At 35.9% G+C, this 19,280-nt stretch overlaps 1 protein-coding gene across 1 annotated transcript in view; it reads right to left on the bottom strand.

The window, feature by feature from the left end:
* Positions 1–16,603, bottom strand: part of plekhh1 (pleckstrin homology domain containing, family H (with MyTH4 domain) member 1) — a 40,027-nt gene extending 23,424 nt beyond the window's left edge. Inside the window, exons 1-2 of the mRNA XM_042742675.1 lie at positions 16,330–16,603; positions 7,141–7,310 (exon numbers count right to left, since the gene is read on the bottom strand). Of these exons, the coding sequence (XP_042598609.1) occupies positions 7,141–7,284 (144 nt within the window). The 5' untranslated portion in view covers positions 7,285–7,310; positions 16,330–16,603. The remainder of the gene's footprint in view (positions 1–7,140; positions 7,311–16,329) is intronic.
* Between the last annotated feature and the right edge of the window lie 2,677 nt (positions 16,604–19,280).

Here is a 19,280-nt window from a genome sequence, read left to right as displayed (position 1 = left end):
TTGGACAAGTTTCCAGCAAGTAATGTTTCTGTACGTACTGTGAAATGTCTTGTTGCTTGTCATGGCAAAAAAAAAAAAAAGTGATTTATTACTTGTCAATTTATAGAATCACGCCTAGTTAGGACATGGGGTACTGTTTTGTAATTTGTAATTGTTTTTTTTATTTTTTGTTGTTTTAATTTTGTTTATATTTTGTTTTTGTTTATGTTTCTAGTTTGGTTTTGATTTTGTTTTGGTTTTCATTAAATATTTTCTGTTTTCTTTCCCATTTAGTTTTTCATTTTGTTTATTTTCTCTTTTTTCGTTGCATGTTTAAGTTCCAGTTATGTTGCTTTTTTTTTTTTTTTTTTCATTGAATCTTTTTTGTTGTTTTTATTTTTTTTATTATTTTTAGTTTTTTTATGTTTCTAGTTTTGTTTTGTTTTTTATTAAATCTTTCTGTTTCTTTCTCATTTAGTTTTGTTTATTTTCTCTTTTTCCGTTGCATGTTTAATTTCCAGTTGTTTTTTTTTTTAGTTTTCATTTATTCTTTTTTGTCATTTTTATTTTGATTCTTTTTTGTTTTTTTATGTTTCTAGTTTTGTTTTGTTTTTCATTTAATCTTTTCTGTTTTCTTTCTCATTTAGTTTATCATTTTGTTTTGTTTATTTTCTCTTTTTTCATTGCATGTTTAAGTTCCAGTTTTGTTGCTTTTTTAATTTAGTTTTCATTTAATCTTTTTTGTTGTTTTTAGTTTGATTCCATTTTGTTTATGTTTATGTTTCTTGTTTTGTTTTTCATTTAACCTGCTCTGTTTTCTTTCTCATTTAGTTTTTCATTTTGTTTTGTTTATTCTCTCTTTTTTGTTGCATTTTTAAGTTCCAGTTTTATTGGATTGTATCCAATTTTGTATACTGTATTATATGTATGTTTTCATTATTTTAAGCTTGGCCAGGTCAATCTTAATGAGACTTAAGACTTAATGTGATGCAGAAATCATGATTCTTCAGTTAGTTAGCACTTTTCTCTATTTTAAATTTAGAATAAAATTTAAACCACATATATGCAACATTCACATACTCCCAGTGGCCTTAGAAATGGAAATGAATCTAAATGTTTTCATACATATTATTAAATAAACTGAATAAATAATTGACTCTAATGAGTTTTATGTATTTCAAAGTAACAAAAATTATGTTACAGCTTGATGTTTAGTTTTGTGAACTGATTCGTTTGCAGAAAGTGACAAATGACTTATAGAAGTGGCTGCGTGCAAATCTCTTATATGGAGATTATTTGGGGGTGCTTTATGCAAATTACTAACTGCAGGCGCACACTTCTGCATTTAGAAAAATTCATTCATCTACATTAAAATGAAAAGGAAAAAAAATATTGTATATTTGCTCCTGTTGTGAAGATGGTAACTTGGTAAAAGAATCTTCTCATGCAAGTATGCAACATTTAACTGCAAATGAATGAAACTCAGTAAAAGATAAAGAAGAGGTAAAGGAGGAAAAGGCGGTTGCAATGATGTTCTCATCTATGCATGGATTATATCTTTTCACACAGAATCGCTTTTGCAAATATATAGATTAACATAAGATTATTAGAACTCACACAAACAGAGTTCCTGGCCATGACATGCCTTGCGCTTAATGTTTCATGAGCTCATTGACCCAGTAAAAAGGAGGACAAGCATACTAATGGATTCCCACTGTATGACAGAGCACTTCTTTTGTTTAAAATTCTTTGTCTTTCCCTTTTTCTTTCCTCCCTTTCTCATTCCTCAAGCCAAAAGTACAGGGATTCCCAGGAGGCACCCACTCCATGTGAGCATTCCCTGAGTGTCGGGGCCAAAAAGGAGCCTGTGAGGTCATTGTATGGAGGTGTGACTCTTCACCCAAGGGTCAGCAAATGTACAGAAATGAATAGACGACACGGTGACAAATATGAACAAGGACATGCTTTCGCTGACACTCCATCAATCCGCATTACTATGGGAATAGTGTCCACTCACCCAAGCTCAGCACTGACCTCAGGTTAGCCTTACCCACTCAGCAATGATTCACTGAGCATTAAGAGCTATTCAACAACTATGTCGTAAAGTTTACTGGTGGTGAGTGAAGAGAGTTGAGCTACTGGCCTCAACAGAATAACATTTAAATGACACAGACAGATGCAGTGAATTTTAAGATAGTAGTATAGCCTTTAGTCAGATTAGATGACATATTTAATTTCACACAAAACTGAAGGAAAAAATTAATTATTCATTTTACAATGTATTCAGAAATCTTCTGTTACCTTTATTTCTATAGCACTTTATACAATACAGATTGTTTCAAAGCAGCTTTACAGGGATAAACAGGAAAATACTGATTTAATTTTGCAACACAGAGATAAATTCTGCTGTCAATTATTCTGTCAGTTCAGGGTTCTGCTGCATATAATCTTCACAACCCCCGTTTTCCTTGTCTACTGGGAATTAGTCTAATAGTCAATTTACCGAAACTGAAATGAAAGTTTTAATTTAGCTGAAAACTAAAAACAAAAGCAAAAATAGTTTGGGTAATTCAATTTGTGTAACTGGGTAACTTAACATGGTATGTTTTCCAGGTAGTTGAAGTTCTTAGGTGCTAAAATAAACCAGTCACAGTAAATTTCTTTAGCAATAAGTAAATGGTAACTTCACAACTGGAATGGACAACACTTTTGGTCCTAATAGCTTGTTTTTGTTCATGTCAAATTAAACATGGACTCATTCTGACTTGCAACACTGCATTAGCATCAATTTTGTGACATTTTTAAAAAAAATTATCACGCAAAAAGCTCAACGAAATGGCTTAACATCGATCCTAAGTTTAAGACCAATGCTAAGACACAACGCACCGTCCTGATTCAACAGAAAGCTGCGGATGGACTGATGGTCAACTGGGATGACAGGCCACAGGTTAAACAGGTGGGGGCAGGGCAGCTGCTCAGGCATCGAACAGCAAGGTATGTGAAACATTTAACAACTGTTCTTCCACAGTTGCTATTAGAAAATGCAAAGAAGGTTTCCTTCTTGGTTGAACTCCAGAACGTCCTTAACTGCCTCAGAGTATGGAAGCAGAGAATGTGAACTATGCATTAATGACTGTGGAAATCACCAACATAGAATCCATCTGCTATCGGTAAAGCTGAGCTTCAACATCTTTATAAACTAATGAGAGTGTGAAAAGTGTGCAGGAGAGTTTATTTTTTAAAATAAGTGCCCACTGTTGAAGAAACATCAGACTACTGCCAGAAAATGTAATGATTAACCATATAAGGTGCAGACACCAAAAGCCTGAAACAACCAATGGCTCAATAATGAATTAATTATTTATTCATTAATTTGTCAATATATATACATCAATATATATATATATTAATTTTTCAAATATTAATTAATTATTATTTTAAAATGGAGCAAGATGATACTAGGATGGAAATTGGGTGAGTTTGAGAAAGCAAGCGATAGCAAGAAATTATGATTGCTATTGCAGGCTAATCCTCCTGTCTGGCAGCTCATTAGAAACGAGACAGTTCTACAGAGAGCATGAAGAACTAGGCCAAATTCAACATGAGGACCAACTTACTGAATCTTCTACATCTACTTTCCCATTTTAAATACAAACACATGTGACACATAAAGACTGAGTGAAGTCACATCAACACGATCAGAACTGAAGTGCAACTACATCTGACACTTTCAACTTAAGTAAATAAAAAGACATTAGTAATTACGTTCAGATAATATTTTATATTTATAATATTAAAAACTAATATTTTACACTTAAATACTGTCAATGTATGTGAGACAGTATACGTTACGCAACAATACATCTCAAACAGCTGCATGCTGTTGCATGAGGATAGTTGCTTATTAAGGGTTTGAGATTCTTTAAGTTCTTGTGGTGCCATCAGCTAATCAGTGTCGCCATGACATAATTTCCTGCAGCTCCAGCATGACAATGCTAATAATAATTCCACTTGTACTTGGAGTTCCAACTATAAGCCTCCTCAAGTCAGAGTTCCACCTAGGAAACTCAGAGGAACTGCAACAACCCTGACTTCAGAATCCAATATGGTGGCTCAGTGCATCAACAACACTTATGCTACGCCTACATCCTACATCATCTACTGGAAAGCCACTCTCTTGGGAATGCGTGTACCAGTTAGCAGAAGCTACAGATTATGGTAGATAAAGTTTTAAATATGAATATTTTTCTTACACAAACACATCACTTTGTTTCAAAAGGTCTTTATTAACCCCCCAGATCCTTGTGGACCACTTTTTATGATGGATGGATGCACTTTTTTGGGTTTAAAAATCTTGACCCCCCATTTACTGCCATTATAAAGCTTGGAAGAGCCAGGATATTTTATTAATATAACTTTGATTGTATTCATCTGAAAGAAGAAAGTCATTTACACCTAAGATGGCTAGAAGGCGAGTAAATCATGGGGTAATTTTCATTTTTGGGTGAACTTTCCCTTTCACGAGTTTAAGCATATCACAGCTGCCTTTAGGCAGCCCTATTTTGTAATTCTATCTGATATTACTGTAGCCACACTGTAAGGATATTACTGTATTCATACTTTAAGGTTTAGTAAAAAAAAAAAAAGTACTCTAAATCACATGGGTATTCTAATAATATATAAAATGTGCAACATATTGCACAGTACTTTTCATATACTATATTGTACAGAAACAGTACACACAGGACACACTTTTCAACTAAAGGACATGTGTATGTGAACAAATGGAAAAAGTATTCCCTCACGCCAGAATGAGCGATCACACCCCTCGCACAATTCTGTCAAGCCTTTCCTCTGTAAAGTGGGTCAATGTGTAAAACACTCCTAACGCCGCCCAGAGAAGCAGATGAGAAGCGTAAGAATCTTTCTAAACAGGCACCAGCAGCAAACCCTCAGCACGTTCTTTTGTCCTCTTCAACAAAACAAGCAGAAACCCATGAGACACTGAGCCCCGATATCAAGCGAGAGAGAGAGGCTGAAAAAGAATGGGAGAGCAGGAGAGTGTGGAGGTCAGGGTGAGTGAAAGGCTGTTAGAGCGATGACCAGAGAGGGGAGAAACCTGATGGAGGACGCTTGGGAGTCGTCCAAGTCTTAATGTCCCTGTGGTCTGCGTGTTTGGACAGTAAACACCCTAATTGCACCATCACAGATAGAAAAAAAACACAACAACAGACCTACCTCTTGGACCAAAAAGAAAAACAAAACTGATGTTGTTGCTTTTGGACTGACTTATTAACATCAAAAAGAGCATATACACACATGGTTTACAGACCGATCTGATATTGTTTATATGTTCCTCCGTGAGGAGATGCGTATGACACAGTGTGTTTATTGAGACAAAGCTATGCATTAAAAATGGTTAGAAGGTGTTCTGATTCTTCACTAAATGCTTTTTATGGCTGAAAAGGTTTGGGATTGACTAGCGCAAAACCTCAAAACCCCTAAGGCCTGAAACATACTTTACGCAACGGTCAACTACAATAACAGTGAAACTACATCTTAGAAAGAACATTGCTAAGCAAGTTCTTAAAGTCAAAATGTTTATAGTGACCTGAATAATTGGACATTACGGAGTGTCTATTTACACTAACTCTGCCGACAAGTGTGTGGTATGGTTAGACAACATTGCAGAAGACGCCCATTAAACAGCAGCTTAGGTAGATAGTAAAGCATGCAGCAAGTATATTTTTGATACAACTGATCCAAGTTTGAATCCGCCTTTTGCCGAACTCGTTCTTCTCCTTTTTCATATCACACATCAAATCAGAAAGGCATTTATTTTCAATAAAAATGTAGGAAATAATCAAAAACGGAAAAAAAAGGTACCTCGCGGGTGTTTATTGGTTAAGGTTAGAGTTACGTGTAGTGATGGCTTTATTGTCCCAAAGCAGCATCCATTTAATAATTTTAATAACAATTATAATTTACACTCAATACGTTATTGCATATTATGTTCTACAATAGTGAGGTGCAGATATGTGCCACTATTTGCACTAAGTAGTATAAACAGCATGTACCTATTATTGCAAAGAAAATATTCCTATTTTTACATAGTGTAAATAGAATCTATAAGTATTTGCAAGTTTAAATAAGTGCATAAGTGTAAATAGCATAAAATGCACTTAATGTAAATAGCATCTATGCCTATACATTATGTTTAAAAGCTCTTTCGCCCCCTAGAGTAGTTAGGTTTGTTACCTCCAGACTAATGGAGTACGCTTAAGCAACATCACGCATAGCAACCACTTAGAACACCTTAGCAGCCATGTAGCAATGTTCTGCAACCACCCACAACACCCTAACAAAGCGGCCACAAACAAACAACACCAGTTTCTTCAGAAAATGTCAAAAGACAGTTACTTCTGGTAATCTGGTAATTAATAAACAATTCCTTCCCTCGTCTATGAAATGCACACACCTGTATATCCACTCAAGCATTTACACGAGTCAGTGGTTTCCCCTGACTTTCCTTGCAAGGCCGCCTGCCAAGTTTGACAGTTAACCTTTTCTTGCAAGACGAAACACTGAGGTCAATGCAGCATGACCAAACCATAGAGGAGTAGGGAGAGAAAGAGCAGAGGAGAAACTAAGTAACTTGTTCCACTGTGACTAAGGAAAAAATACCATAGAACAGTGATATATCAGATTGTAAAACCACAATACTTCGATATACTGTATATATCATGGTACTGAATGATTACAGTGTTATGATATTTACATACATATTATGATATTTGCAACCTGGATTCTTCAAAATACCATGGTAAATGTCCAGTTAAAAAAATACAAAGTACCAAGTCCAAAAAATAAAAGCCAGTATTACTTTCTGAAACTTTCTCATTAGTGAGTTAGGATGATGGGACAGGCTGAAGACTTCATGTGCAAGTCATAAGATGCAACCCTGCAGCATGCAGTGTTCACTGTCAAATAAAATGGTTTTGTTACAGTCTAACTCAAGGGGACTGATATTTGTTTTGGCTAGATGAACTTATGCATACATAAGCTGTGCAAAATGTACATAAAATAAACTAATCATATGCGTAACTTGAATGCAGTGGGCGAATTGTAGACCCTGTGTTACCCATAACACCCCTCATTTACCCTCTCAGCAAGTAGGTGGCGGATGTTTCCCGCTTGTAGACGAAACCTCATGAGCTGCGTCTCCAGAGCGATGCATCTCTTCTGCCAGTCCACACTGCCATTTGGCACTGCTGCCGTGGATACACCCTCCATCACCTCTGCCATCTGTGCCTGTGTGCCAGTCTGCCAACCTGCAGGTAACAGCGATGGAAATTTGTCAGATGGAGTGAGAACGCAATTAACTTTTACATGTATGCAAGGCAAATAGAGGACAGGGTTAACAGGTTTGCCTTAAAGCCTGCAGAGGAGGGGTGAGACCTTGGACCCGGGCTGGTTTAGAGAAAAAAAAAATTAAATAAACCGTTTACTGAAATTAGATTGTCCATTGGACAGTGCAACTAGAAAAAGACTGAAAGACCATCAAAAACCAAAGCCAGACATTAATAGTAGTGACCATTGTACGACCCAGACCAATTTTTTAAAATACTGACACTAGCTTATAATTGTCCTTGTATCAGTTCCACTGACAGCCTCTGCAGTTTGAATGTCTTCTGCGCCGGAGACTTCTGGTGTCAGTCCGTCTCATTTACCATTTCACTTCCAACACCACAGCTAGCTTTCCTTTACTGTCTGTTACAAGAGTCGTTATATTGTCCAGACGTTAACTGTTATGTCTTTGTAGTCTGTCAAAAACTTATTTTTGTTGGGACATGAAATTTTGACAGTCTTGTCCACAGACAATTAATATTTTCTGTTTCCAATGCTTCATTTACAGAGTTCCCACACCTTTTGACCAAAGAATTGCCAGTCTTTATATGACTTCTAAAGTCTGTCCTGATTATTGGATAGCCTGGATAATTGAAAACACATTTTATAGAGTTTGCACTGAAGGATAGCAATTTATAGCCAAAGAAACATGACTAGCATAATTAGCATAATTTCCAGGACTGACATATTCATTTTTAAATTCCCTGATTTTCATATTTTCCTTGATCTGGGTTTTAGCACAGCTGTGTAGATATTATCTGCATATTTCTGCAGTGGACCAGTACTGCACAAGCGCAACATAAAATCTCCAAAACACAATGGAATTAAGCCACAACAACAAAATCATCACAACACAATGGAAACAAGCCACAACACAACGAAATTAGCACAACACAACGGAAAAAAGCCACAACACAACAAAATTAGCACAACACAACAGAAACAAGTCACAACACAAAGGAAACAATTAAGCCACAAAACAACAAAATTAGCACAACACAACGAAAAAAACCCACAACACAACAAAATCATAACAATACAACGGAAACAAGCCACAACACAATAGAGACAAGTCACAACACAAAGGAAACAATTAAGCCACAAAACAACAAAATTAGCACAACACAACGAAAAAAACCCACAACACAACAAAATCATAACAATACAACGGAAACAAGCCACAACACAACAGAGACAAGTCACAACACAAAGGAAACAATTAGGCCACGACACAACAAAAACAAGCCGCAACACAACGAAATTAGCAAAACACAACGGAAACAAGCCATAACAAAATTAGCACAATACAACAGAAACAAGTCACAACGCAACGGAAACAATCAAGACACAACACAACAAAATTAGCACAACACAATGAAAACAAGCCGCAATACAACAAAATTAGCACAACACAACAGAAGCAAGCCGGAACACAACGAAATTAGCACAACACAATGGAAACAAGCCACAACACAACAAAATCATAACAACACAAAGGAAACGAGCCAAAACGGAAATTAGCACAACACAATTATATTAGTCCTATGCGTTCTGTTGTGGAGATTTCATTGTGTTGTGCACTATTGGGCCTCTGTATGTTTCTGCCTCATAGTAAAAAATAAAAAGAGTGACTGGGGGATAAAAGTTTATAATCAGTTGTATTTATGAGAAATTAAGTCACAATTGTTAGCAATTATGAGAAATAGGCCTAGTCACAATTGAGATGTACTGTCATATTGTGAGATAGGCTACAAAATTTCAAATTCACAGCTATTTTGAGATGTAAGGTCACAGTGTGATACAAAGTCATATTTAAAAGAATTTAAGTTGCAATTACAAAATATCCTTTTTTTTTTTTTTTTTACTCCAAGACACAAATAGGCTTCTATTCATCACCATTCTGCATTATATCAGCCACTGGCTACTCTACTCTCTAATAAATGCGTAATGGCCATTAAAAACCCCATACCGGTGGACCATTACTTAATAGTGCAACTGACAGGAACTTTGCTTTGGTGTTTATAGTGTTTCAAGGACTGGAGTTTAATTCCATTAGACAGTCTAATGAAAAAGAGGCCAAAATCTTGGTGATCTAAGACTGACATTTAGCATAAGATGAGAACACACTGTTGACATCACAGGTCTGGCGGTAAACGCTCTGGGCCAGGGGTTTCTTTTCACCTCTCTCTCATTGTTGCCCTCCCTTTAAATGAGCACACTTTTTAGTGATCACCTAGGTAACCACTGAAAAGCAAACTTGAGCTGTGAGCTCATAGAAATGACACAGTTTAACAAAGGCTATACCTTCTCACCCTCTCTCTACATACGCACTATAGACACTAATATACACATGCATATATCGTGTGAAGGCCGTAGGGATGGGGTAAGTCCAGCTATGCATGTGCAGACAGTTTACCCAGCAGCCTAAGCAATCCCTACCCTATATTCAGCCACCTAAATATCCCTGCTCAAGCAATCCCTTCTTAATTACAGGCCCATGGAGAAACAGGATCCTGGCCCACACAATGGAGTCTTTCTGCATGACAGTCCCATTACCAATATGAGGGAGGGGGTCTTTCTCTCTTCCCCTGAAAAAGGGATAAAGAATGTGGAGGCTCAAAGGAGACAAGCTCTTGAATAGTGGAAAGCACTCATTATTTTTACCTGTACAAAGCCGACAGGCGACCATTTGTAGAAAAAAAACATCTGTGAAGCTAGTTGGTGAAGCTAGTTATATTTTGTCCTATCTATTAATTTATACAAAAACACATTGGAAATGCAACTCATAAATACAATTTCTTAAAATACACCTCTTCTATGATGATCAACTTTTAAATATATGTGAATTAAAATCCCTTTTATTGTTGTTTGAGGGGCATAAAGTCAAAAACGTTGACTTTATAACAGTCTGATGCTACAACTGATTTTATATTTAAGAAAAAAGACAATTTAAATAATTAAATTCTTCAACCCTGTTTGGCATAATCTTATATTTCTTGGGGGAATGCACTGGAGAGAATATTTTAACAAAATTCCATAGCTGCTCATAAATATCTGCCAAATCACTGTCACATGGAGCACCCAAAATGCAAAAACATGCAGAAAAAACTTTATGTTAAAATTATATGATATAGAGGGTGATGACAGTGTATCAATAAGTCTTATTATTATCTGACCTTTTTATGACTAGGCAAGATTAACTCAGGTTGCAAAATGTCATGTGGTGCAACTGCCCAAAAATGTAGTGATACGAATTAAAAAAAAACTGTTCATTATGTTTATTTAAAAAATAAATAATTAAAAATAATTAATTAATTAATTAAATATAATATAATTTTTTTTTAATAAAAAAAATATTAATTATTATAAGATAATGAATAACCTAAATTTTGTTATAACATTTTATTTCATGGTTACACCGCATGACAACCTTGAAGTTTTTTATTTAACCAAGAATATAAAGAGTACATTTCTGAGAACTTGCCATGTGTGTGTATTTTTTACCAAAGACTCTTTTTATGTCACTGATCCTAGCACGATTTGCACAACTGCTGTGACAAAGGCTCTCAGAGTCCTGTGGTGTATCTAATCAAAGCGCCGGGTTGTATGAGCTGTAGATCATCTTGTTAGTAGAGTTTAAATGTAGCCTGTCATAAATACGCACTAACCCCAAAGTCAGAAAATAGCTAAATATAACATCTCTATTCAGATGGTGGGAAAAATGGTGGACAACAACGTAAAAGAGAACATTTCAAAATTTCATGTCCCAACAAAAATAAGTTTTTGACAGACTACAAAGCCATAACAGTTAACGTCTGGACAATATAACGACCCTTGTAACAGACAACAAAGGAATGCTAGCTGTGGTGTTGGAAGTGAAATGGTAAATGAGACGGACTGACACCAGAAGTCTCCGGTGCGGCAGAGATTCAAACTGCAGAGCGGCACAACTGCGCCATGTTGCACTCTACAATTAGCATGGTCGTAACTACAGCCCTACTGACAAATTACAGAAGTGGCGCACAGAGAGATTCCACTAGCTGACCAAAATGCTATAACTCTCTGTCCAGTTATGTACGGACTTGACTGAAGTCAAAACCTGAGGTTTGGGAAACTAGAAGAGGCAGGAATGGCCGTCAGAAAGAGAGGTCAAATTAAGCCAATGTTTCTGCTAGCTCAGCCCACGTTGACTTGTACTGCCAAATATGACAGCAACATGCAAATAATCCATTTGCCCATGAAGCCTCTGTGCTAATGTTGTGAGAAACAAGGCATTTTGCACCCTTGCCTTGTTTGACGGGGGGGAAGGGAGGAAGAGAGGTTAAAGAGTCACTACACTCTTTCCCCATATGCCTTGACTTGGACATATTCAAAATGCACAATTTTATAGATAAGATTTATCAAATACTCCTAACATAGTCACAATAATATAAAATTAAAATTCAGTTAATATAACAATAATTATCACAAAAGTTTCACCATCATTGTAACATCTGGAATGTATGAAAGTGTGATAGATCAAGATAATTAACAGCTTACAGGCTAGTTGGTAAATTAATTTCCATGAATCAGTTTAAACTTTTTTAAACAAATCTTAAGTCTGATTTACGTATTTACACAAGTCTCTTCAGTAATACACAGTAATAAAACAAAGCAAAAAAACGTAATAAAAACTACCTACATATATTTAGGTATAATTACAATATGTGAATTACATAATAAACACATGCATTAATTTTATATTAATTACTAATACTAAATATCACTCTTATTCCTTTTTTTATTTAGTGAATAAATGCCTTTTTTTTTTAAAAATTCAATGTTTTAATATGTTTTGTGTTAATTTAATGTTTCGGTTCTATTTAACATTTGATTTTGTTTTTGATTGTTTTTTTTTTGTTTGTTTGTTTGTTTGTTTTATTATGGAAGTTTGGTCAAATTTAGGCCATTTCACAACAAATAAATATAAAATACATTTTTAATCATTATATTTAATTTATTAATTTAATTTTGCACAGACTTATCGCCTACTCAAAAGATCAAGCCACCATGAAAGCTCCCATAAATCTCAAACAAAACAGAATATCTCAAAACCAGGTCTATAGATATCAGCGCACACATGACATCAAATAAAAAAGCCAGAGTTGCACACCAAACTATAGCTTTTAATGGCGAAAAAGTCTGTTATTTGCTATACTCAGCCTATATTCTTATAACTGACACATGGAGAATATGATCTCTGTTAAACAGTGTAGTAGTGGAAAGAGTAAATCTTATAAACCAATGAAAAAGGCAATGTGAAATGAAAAAACAGCAATGTGTGTGTAGGTCATGAAAGGCCAGTGGGAAACCATGCAGGACAAGTCTCTGGTGCATCATTCAATAAAACAGAACCTCCTCTGTTATTCCAGTAAAATGAATATCATTTTTGAAACACTTTTTTATGTACCCACACGCGCACACACCCTAGATCTCTGCTGAGCGTGCAGCTGCGGTGATGTAAGCGATTAGGCGATTAAATGATATCATCGCAACAGTCGTGTGAAATCCCCTTGTTGTTTTTCTGGATTGTCTCTGTCAAGACCAAACTGGTTTTCCAAGACTTTGGCATCCCATCCGAATTACTCAAATCAGCAGGAAAAAAAACATGTCTGGGTCAGCTTGTGGTATGTGTGTGTGTGTGCGCAAGTGTGTTTCTGCCATTACAATCAACTCAATTTGAAGCCAATAAATGACTTTGTGTCCTATTACTGCTGCATTTATCTTCAAATAAAAAATGATGTGCGGTGCTATATGATATCATGTCTGCGTGTGTGATCGTCGGAATGAATAGTTAAAGTAGCTATTACAGGTTGGAGCGAGCAGTCAGTGAGCTTTCCAACTCTTTGCTCTTGCACCGACTATATATCTCAAAAGAAAGGCCACCACATGCAACTCAAGCAAGCCTGACATCTTTTGTTCCAGCCTGCAACAAAGTTTCCATTTGGTGTCTGTGCAACAATTTATGGCCACCCATAACATCAGCTTTGGAGGTCTGAATGTCTGTTTGACTAACTCAAAGTAGCTGTTCAACAGAAAACAGCAAAATAGGATTCATTCTTCCAAGCAGATGCTTTCTGACTCCATTGTACTTTTCTGTACAGTTTTAACCTTTTGAGAAGGTCTGAGAAGTTTGGTTCCTCCAAGGTTTCTGGTGGGGGAAAAAACAAAAAACAGCCCTGTTTTGATGAGGTCAAGGAACTTTTCAATCAACTGGTCAAGCAAAGAGACCTGTTAGACTAGCTTAAGGCCAGCCTGCTCTGTTGTACTTTTCTGTATAGATTTGGTACAATTCTTAAGAAGTTCTAAGAAGATTGATTCTTCCTAATGTTTCTGGTGAAAAACCGAATTTAAATGCCACTTTATGCGCTCCAAACCATTTTTTAATGGTTTTAGAAAGGTTCTGAGTACCTTTAAATCAGCTGGTCAGGCAGAGACCAGTTACACCAGCTTAAGACTAGCTTGGCCAGACTGGAAGACTACCTAAACCAAGCTTTAATCAGAACAACTCATGAGAAGACCTGAGAAGCATAGTTCCTCCCGAGGTTTTAATAAAAAAAAAAATAATAATTTAAACACTGTCGTCTGGTCTCCAAACTTGTTTTGATGGTTTTAGAGGTTTTGGGTACCAGACAGACCAACTTAAGACCAGATTGGCCAGGCTGGGAGTCTATAAAAACCAGCTTAAACCATGCAGACTGTGCATACTCGACTGTACTTGTCTGTAAAACTTTAAATTGTACAACTCATGAGAAGGTCTGAGAAGGTTGGTTCCTCCCAAGGTTTCTGGTTGAAAATTTTTCTTTTAAATGTTATAGTCTCCTAGCCAGTTTTGATAGTTCTAGAGAGGTTTAGGGTACTTTTAAATCAGCTGGTTGATTAACTGGCAGTTACATCAGCTTAAGACAAGCTTAGCCAGGCTTGAAGACCAGATAAACCAGCCTTAAACCATACTGATGCTTTCTAGCTCTGTTGTACTGTAAAGCTTTAATTACTATAACTCATGAGAAGGTCACAAAAGGTTGGTTCCTCTCAAGGTTTCTGGAAGGGAAAATAAATAAATAAATACATAATGCTATCGTCTGGTCTCAAAGCCTGTTTTGGTGGTTTTAGAGAGGTTTTGGTTTACTATTAAATCAGCCGGGCAGGCCAGGAGACCAGCACCATTTTATAACCAATCTGGCAGAGCTAGACAACCAGATAAACCAGTTTAAACCAGCTTATGCTAGTAAACCATGCCACTGAACCATAAAACAACTACATAAGATGTAAGTAACTCTACAGTCATCAATGACAGCAAAAGCTGCTACTGAATATAGCACTTCACCACAGCCTGAGCCTCCAGATATGTCATATTTGGGGTGAGAACATCTGCTGTCGAATACAACACTCATTTCGTGGTATAAATAGACTGGATTACATGAATCACAGAGAGTTCCTAACAGCTGTAGATCTCCTGCAGCTCATCTCTCCAATACTCTTCTTCTCTGGTCTACAGGAAGCTTTGTATTCAACCTAATAACAGGCTTCTGTAAACTGGCCACACTCATTATCAGCTGAAGCAGTAAATATATAGCCTATGACATTCCTCCATGCTGAGGTGTAAACATCACCTACACACCACAGAAAGCACACTCAGAAAGCGTTGACTGATGCAGGATTAAGAGAAAACTTTATTTAGTGAAGAAAATAACTGCTTGCAAGACAGCAATAGAAGTTTTAGGTAAGCTTAGGTTTTATGCTTTGGTTTTACACAAATTAAATGGCATTTGTTGTCGTGTCACTCAGCACGCGACTTCTTGTGCGTGAGTGCGAAGCCTAGAATTTGATAGATAAAAGGGTCAATGACAGATAAAGAAGTCTGAGACCGTAAAACAGAAGACGTTTCAAAATCTAGAAGAAAATGCAGTTTCACACATTTTTGGAAAAAAAAAATTTTTATATACACCATTTTTTAAACAAATTTTGATTCAATGGCATGTAGTATAACTATCAAGTAAAAAGTAATAACAATTTTAAGTCATTTAACAGTTAATAAATAATAATAATAAAAGTAATAATAGAATGATTTCATATGCATTTAAAGGTAATAAACCGTTTTTACAAATATAACAGTTTTAAATTTCTGTTTCTTATTTTTCAAGAAATAATAAGCACTTTGGCTTTATAATAAATTGTTTTTTTTTTCCTTGTCAATAGGTAAACCAGCTAGACATCTTTTTAACTTTAGGCCACACAGAAAAAGAATTTTAATTTAAAAACTGAAAACATGTACACAATAAAAGAGGTGCATTCAAGTGATTGAATATACTAGATAGAGTCATGTTAAATGAAGAAGAAGCATGTTTGAATAATATCAACAGTGCTGTTTTGCAAGCACTGTAATAATGCGTAAATGTCTAAGAGAGAGAAGAGTTTATTATACTACTATAAGCATTTACTCATGACTGTTTATTGTGCAGTCCTGTGTATATGAGGTCAAACTGTGATCAAACTCATTCATTATAATCAAAAACTCCACGTGAGCACAAATGCACAGGCACTGGGAATGAAACAGACATAAACACTCTCAAGAAACACTTCATAGTCTGTTTTATTAACTGTTAACAGCACGAGTACAGAAGCACAAAACTTTTTCATGCACTGATTAACCTACTAAAACAGAGATATGACATGTAGGCACTGCTGGCATTGCTTTTGTCCAAAAATGGGCACAACGCACAGGTGTGTCAGACTGGAAAATGTCAACATTAACTTATATGGACCCCCTGAACATCCCAACTAACACTGCAGTTTGAGATATGTGAAGCATGAAGACATTAAACATGATGACACATGCCATGAACCAAACCGGAGTCAGACTATAGTATCCTCGTGTCCTACGCAGCCTACCCATGATCCTACCTTGTGACTGCCCTTCTCTTGACCGCCCGAGATTTTCACTTTAATGTTTTCAGAGCCGGTAGATCACATCACATCACATCGCTGCGCTACGCCTCCAAACTTCACAAACGCTCTCAAAAGTGGCTCCTCCAAAACTTTAATTCTTCGGCGCGCCGTCTTTTAGAGCTCCCAGTCCTGTTCTAAACTCAGCAGACGTTGCAGCGGATCTCCATTCAGTAAATTCATCCTTTATTCCTTTAAAGAGCCGAGTGCTGGGGTCAGATTACGCCGGGAGCCAAACCCCCTGTCTGTTAGACAGGTCCGATTCGCGAATGAATCGATCTATTGAATCGAATCTTTCAAATGAATCGTTTGCACCCAGAACGATTCGCAATGAGACGAAAACCCAAGCGGACAGTCAGTGAGTACATTAGGAAATAACCTAATATATGACTGATTGAGCTTAAAGTAAGCTACGTTGTACTAATAACAGGAATGTAACAGGACATAGCCTACGTAGTCTGGCTACTTGATGTTTTTATGAATCATGTCTCAGTTCAGTTCAACAAACTGAACTGGGACACATGGCAAGTATTAAAATTAAAATTAAAATTAAAATTAAATCAGTAAAATAAATAAGTAAAAAGCATTGTGTCTTATACATGTAGGCTACTGAATATGCCTGTAATGTGCCAGGCCGGGATGTTAGGGACAACGTGATGACATAAAAGAACCACTGAATCATTTTTGTTCTGGTTCATTTGAAAAAAAAAAGTTCAAAAGAACCGATTCGATTAACCGAATCACTACTCTCTTCGTGTCTGTGTGTATGCCCTTACCACACAGGAAATTGCATCAGGGGCCACTACTGTCCCACTCTGAAGTGTTCATAGTTTTCTGACTCACTCCTGTGTAATTTGGTTGAAAAGATTTTGGATGGAACTTTCAGGATGAATCACTCAAAGAAATCATAATCCCGAAATCAAAATAAAAATTAAGAAATTAAAATGAAACCTATTTGTAGTACCATTACACTGTGTTGCCAACTATCAATACTGTAATGCAAAAACATCCTATTCTCATGCAAAATAGAATTTTATTTTTTTCTATCAATTTAAAGTGAAGTTTGACATTGAATAGGCTTGTAATTTATAGGCAACTACTTCACTTCCAAATAATTAAAATTATCATTTTACTTCCCAATATTTATTACAATAATTACAAAAAAAGACATCAGTTCTCAAAAGTGATGGTTAAGGAACAGAGATTACAGAGACTTCAGCATAATATCTGTGTGAAAGTCCTGATATACTATTTTTAAAATAATTGAAAATCCTTGCCATGTAGTGCCAGCCGGAATGTTCATGCTGCTTAAGTATAGTGTGAAAGTTTGCAGTTATAACGAATCATTACAGGCCAATAAAATGTTTGTAGGAGTGCAATTAGAAAGTTTGTGAGGAGAGTCTGCATGTTTTAATTGGCTTCCTTAAAAAAAAAAAAAAGAAAAGAAAAAAGAATGAAAGAAAATAAAATCTACCTCTTGAGCTTTAGCTCCCGAAACACATTAGAAATTCTATTCACAATAGAATTCCATTCGAAAGTGAGCATGACTAGGCCCTACTTACTCTGAAAAGCTCTTGAAGTGATGCAGGGCATTACTGTCTCAAATGTAATCATCTGAATACCCAGCAGTAACATTCATGCATGCTTATAGCTGTTAAAATTGTTGCAAGTAAAACGTTTTCATCTAATAATCAAACTGAAATGTTCTTTTCTTGGTGCGATCAAACAATTATGAATATGTAAATATTGTATGTAAGGAATATCTTCCACAGAGTTCTTTCAAATAAATTACCTTCTTTTTCATAATGAATTAGAAAAAAACAATACGGTTGAGTCTGGGTCAAAACCGAATCCATGATAAGACCAAGACCATCAAAATACAGTCTTGGAATAGGACCCCAGGACTATGACCACGATCATTGAAAATATGGTCTTGGACTCAGACCCCGTAGCAGAAACTTTTAGCAACATGCAGTCCAGTCAATGTGCAATCAGTGTGCTCAATCAAACTTATAAAACTCTAATATTATGCTATACAGGAACTCTGGATTCAGGATTTCATCTTTCATTTGCCTGTCAAAAGACGTTATTCTGAACACTGGGTTTGTTTCCTCATAAGAAATCAAATGGTCACCTAAAGTGCAGCTATGTAATGCCATTATCAGCTGTTTTACATTTCCAGCATTATGGGTTATTTTCTGTGGGTTATTTTCTGTGGTTTTTCAGAGCAACACAGTGTATAAAGTCCAAAATTTAACTTTGGGCCTGCTGCAGATGTTTGGATTAAAATAAGAGGACAGGCATGCCACATCTTTCTCTCTCTCTCTCTCTCTGTCCCAATCTCTTTCTACATGCCTCCAGTGTAAAGCATGTAATGTTGAGGTAATTGTTAACCGCACCCCGTTGTGTACAGTACAAAAACGTGACTGCTCTGTCATGAACTGCTGCAGCTGATAGAGAACTGAAGTCATGCTTGCACAGTTACAAACATTGTTTCATTTAATATTTTTTTGTCTCTGTAAATTATTGCAACATTTCACAATGAGTGTAAATAACAATGTATGTTACTGCATCTGCATGCATTTGATGCACAGAAATGTATAAACATACACAAAAACAAATGCATAAATTATAACTTTAGTGACTTCCAAAAGGAAATGTACACAGCCTCATGAACCATCATAAAGATATTGCCTAACTTGAAATAAGCTTATGGAATGTAAGTGTGTGTGTGTATTTCAAATAAATGTATTACTCTTTCATTGTGTAGCTTATACAGTGTAAATTTTGTAACACCATGCACACATATAAAAACCTAAATATTAAATTATAGCATATATATATATATATATATATATATATATATATATATATATATATATAAACTGACGATGTCCTGGCAGAAAATT

This window comes from Cyprinus carpio, chromosome B17, assembly GCF_018340385.1.
Source record: "Cyprinus carpio isolate SPL01 chromosome B17, ASM1834038v1, whole genome shotgun sequence".
NCBI classification, from domain to species: Eukaryota; Metazoa; Chordata; class Actinopteri; order Cypriniformes; family Cyprinidae; genus Cyprinus; species Cyprinus carpio.
Note: the sequence above shows the minus strand (reverse complement) of the source record. Positions and strands in the feature narration are given on the sequence as shown.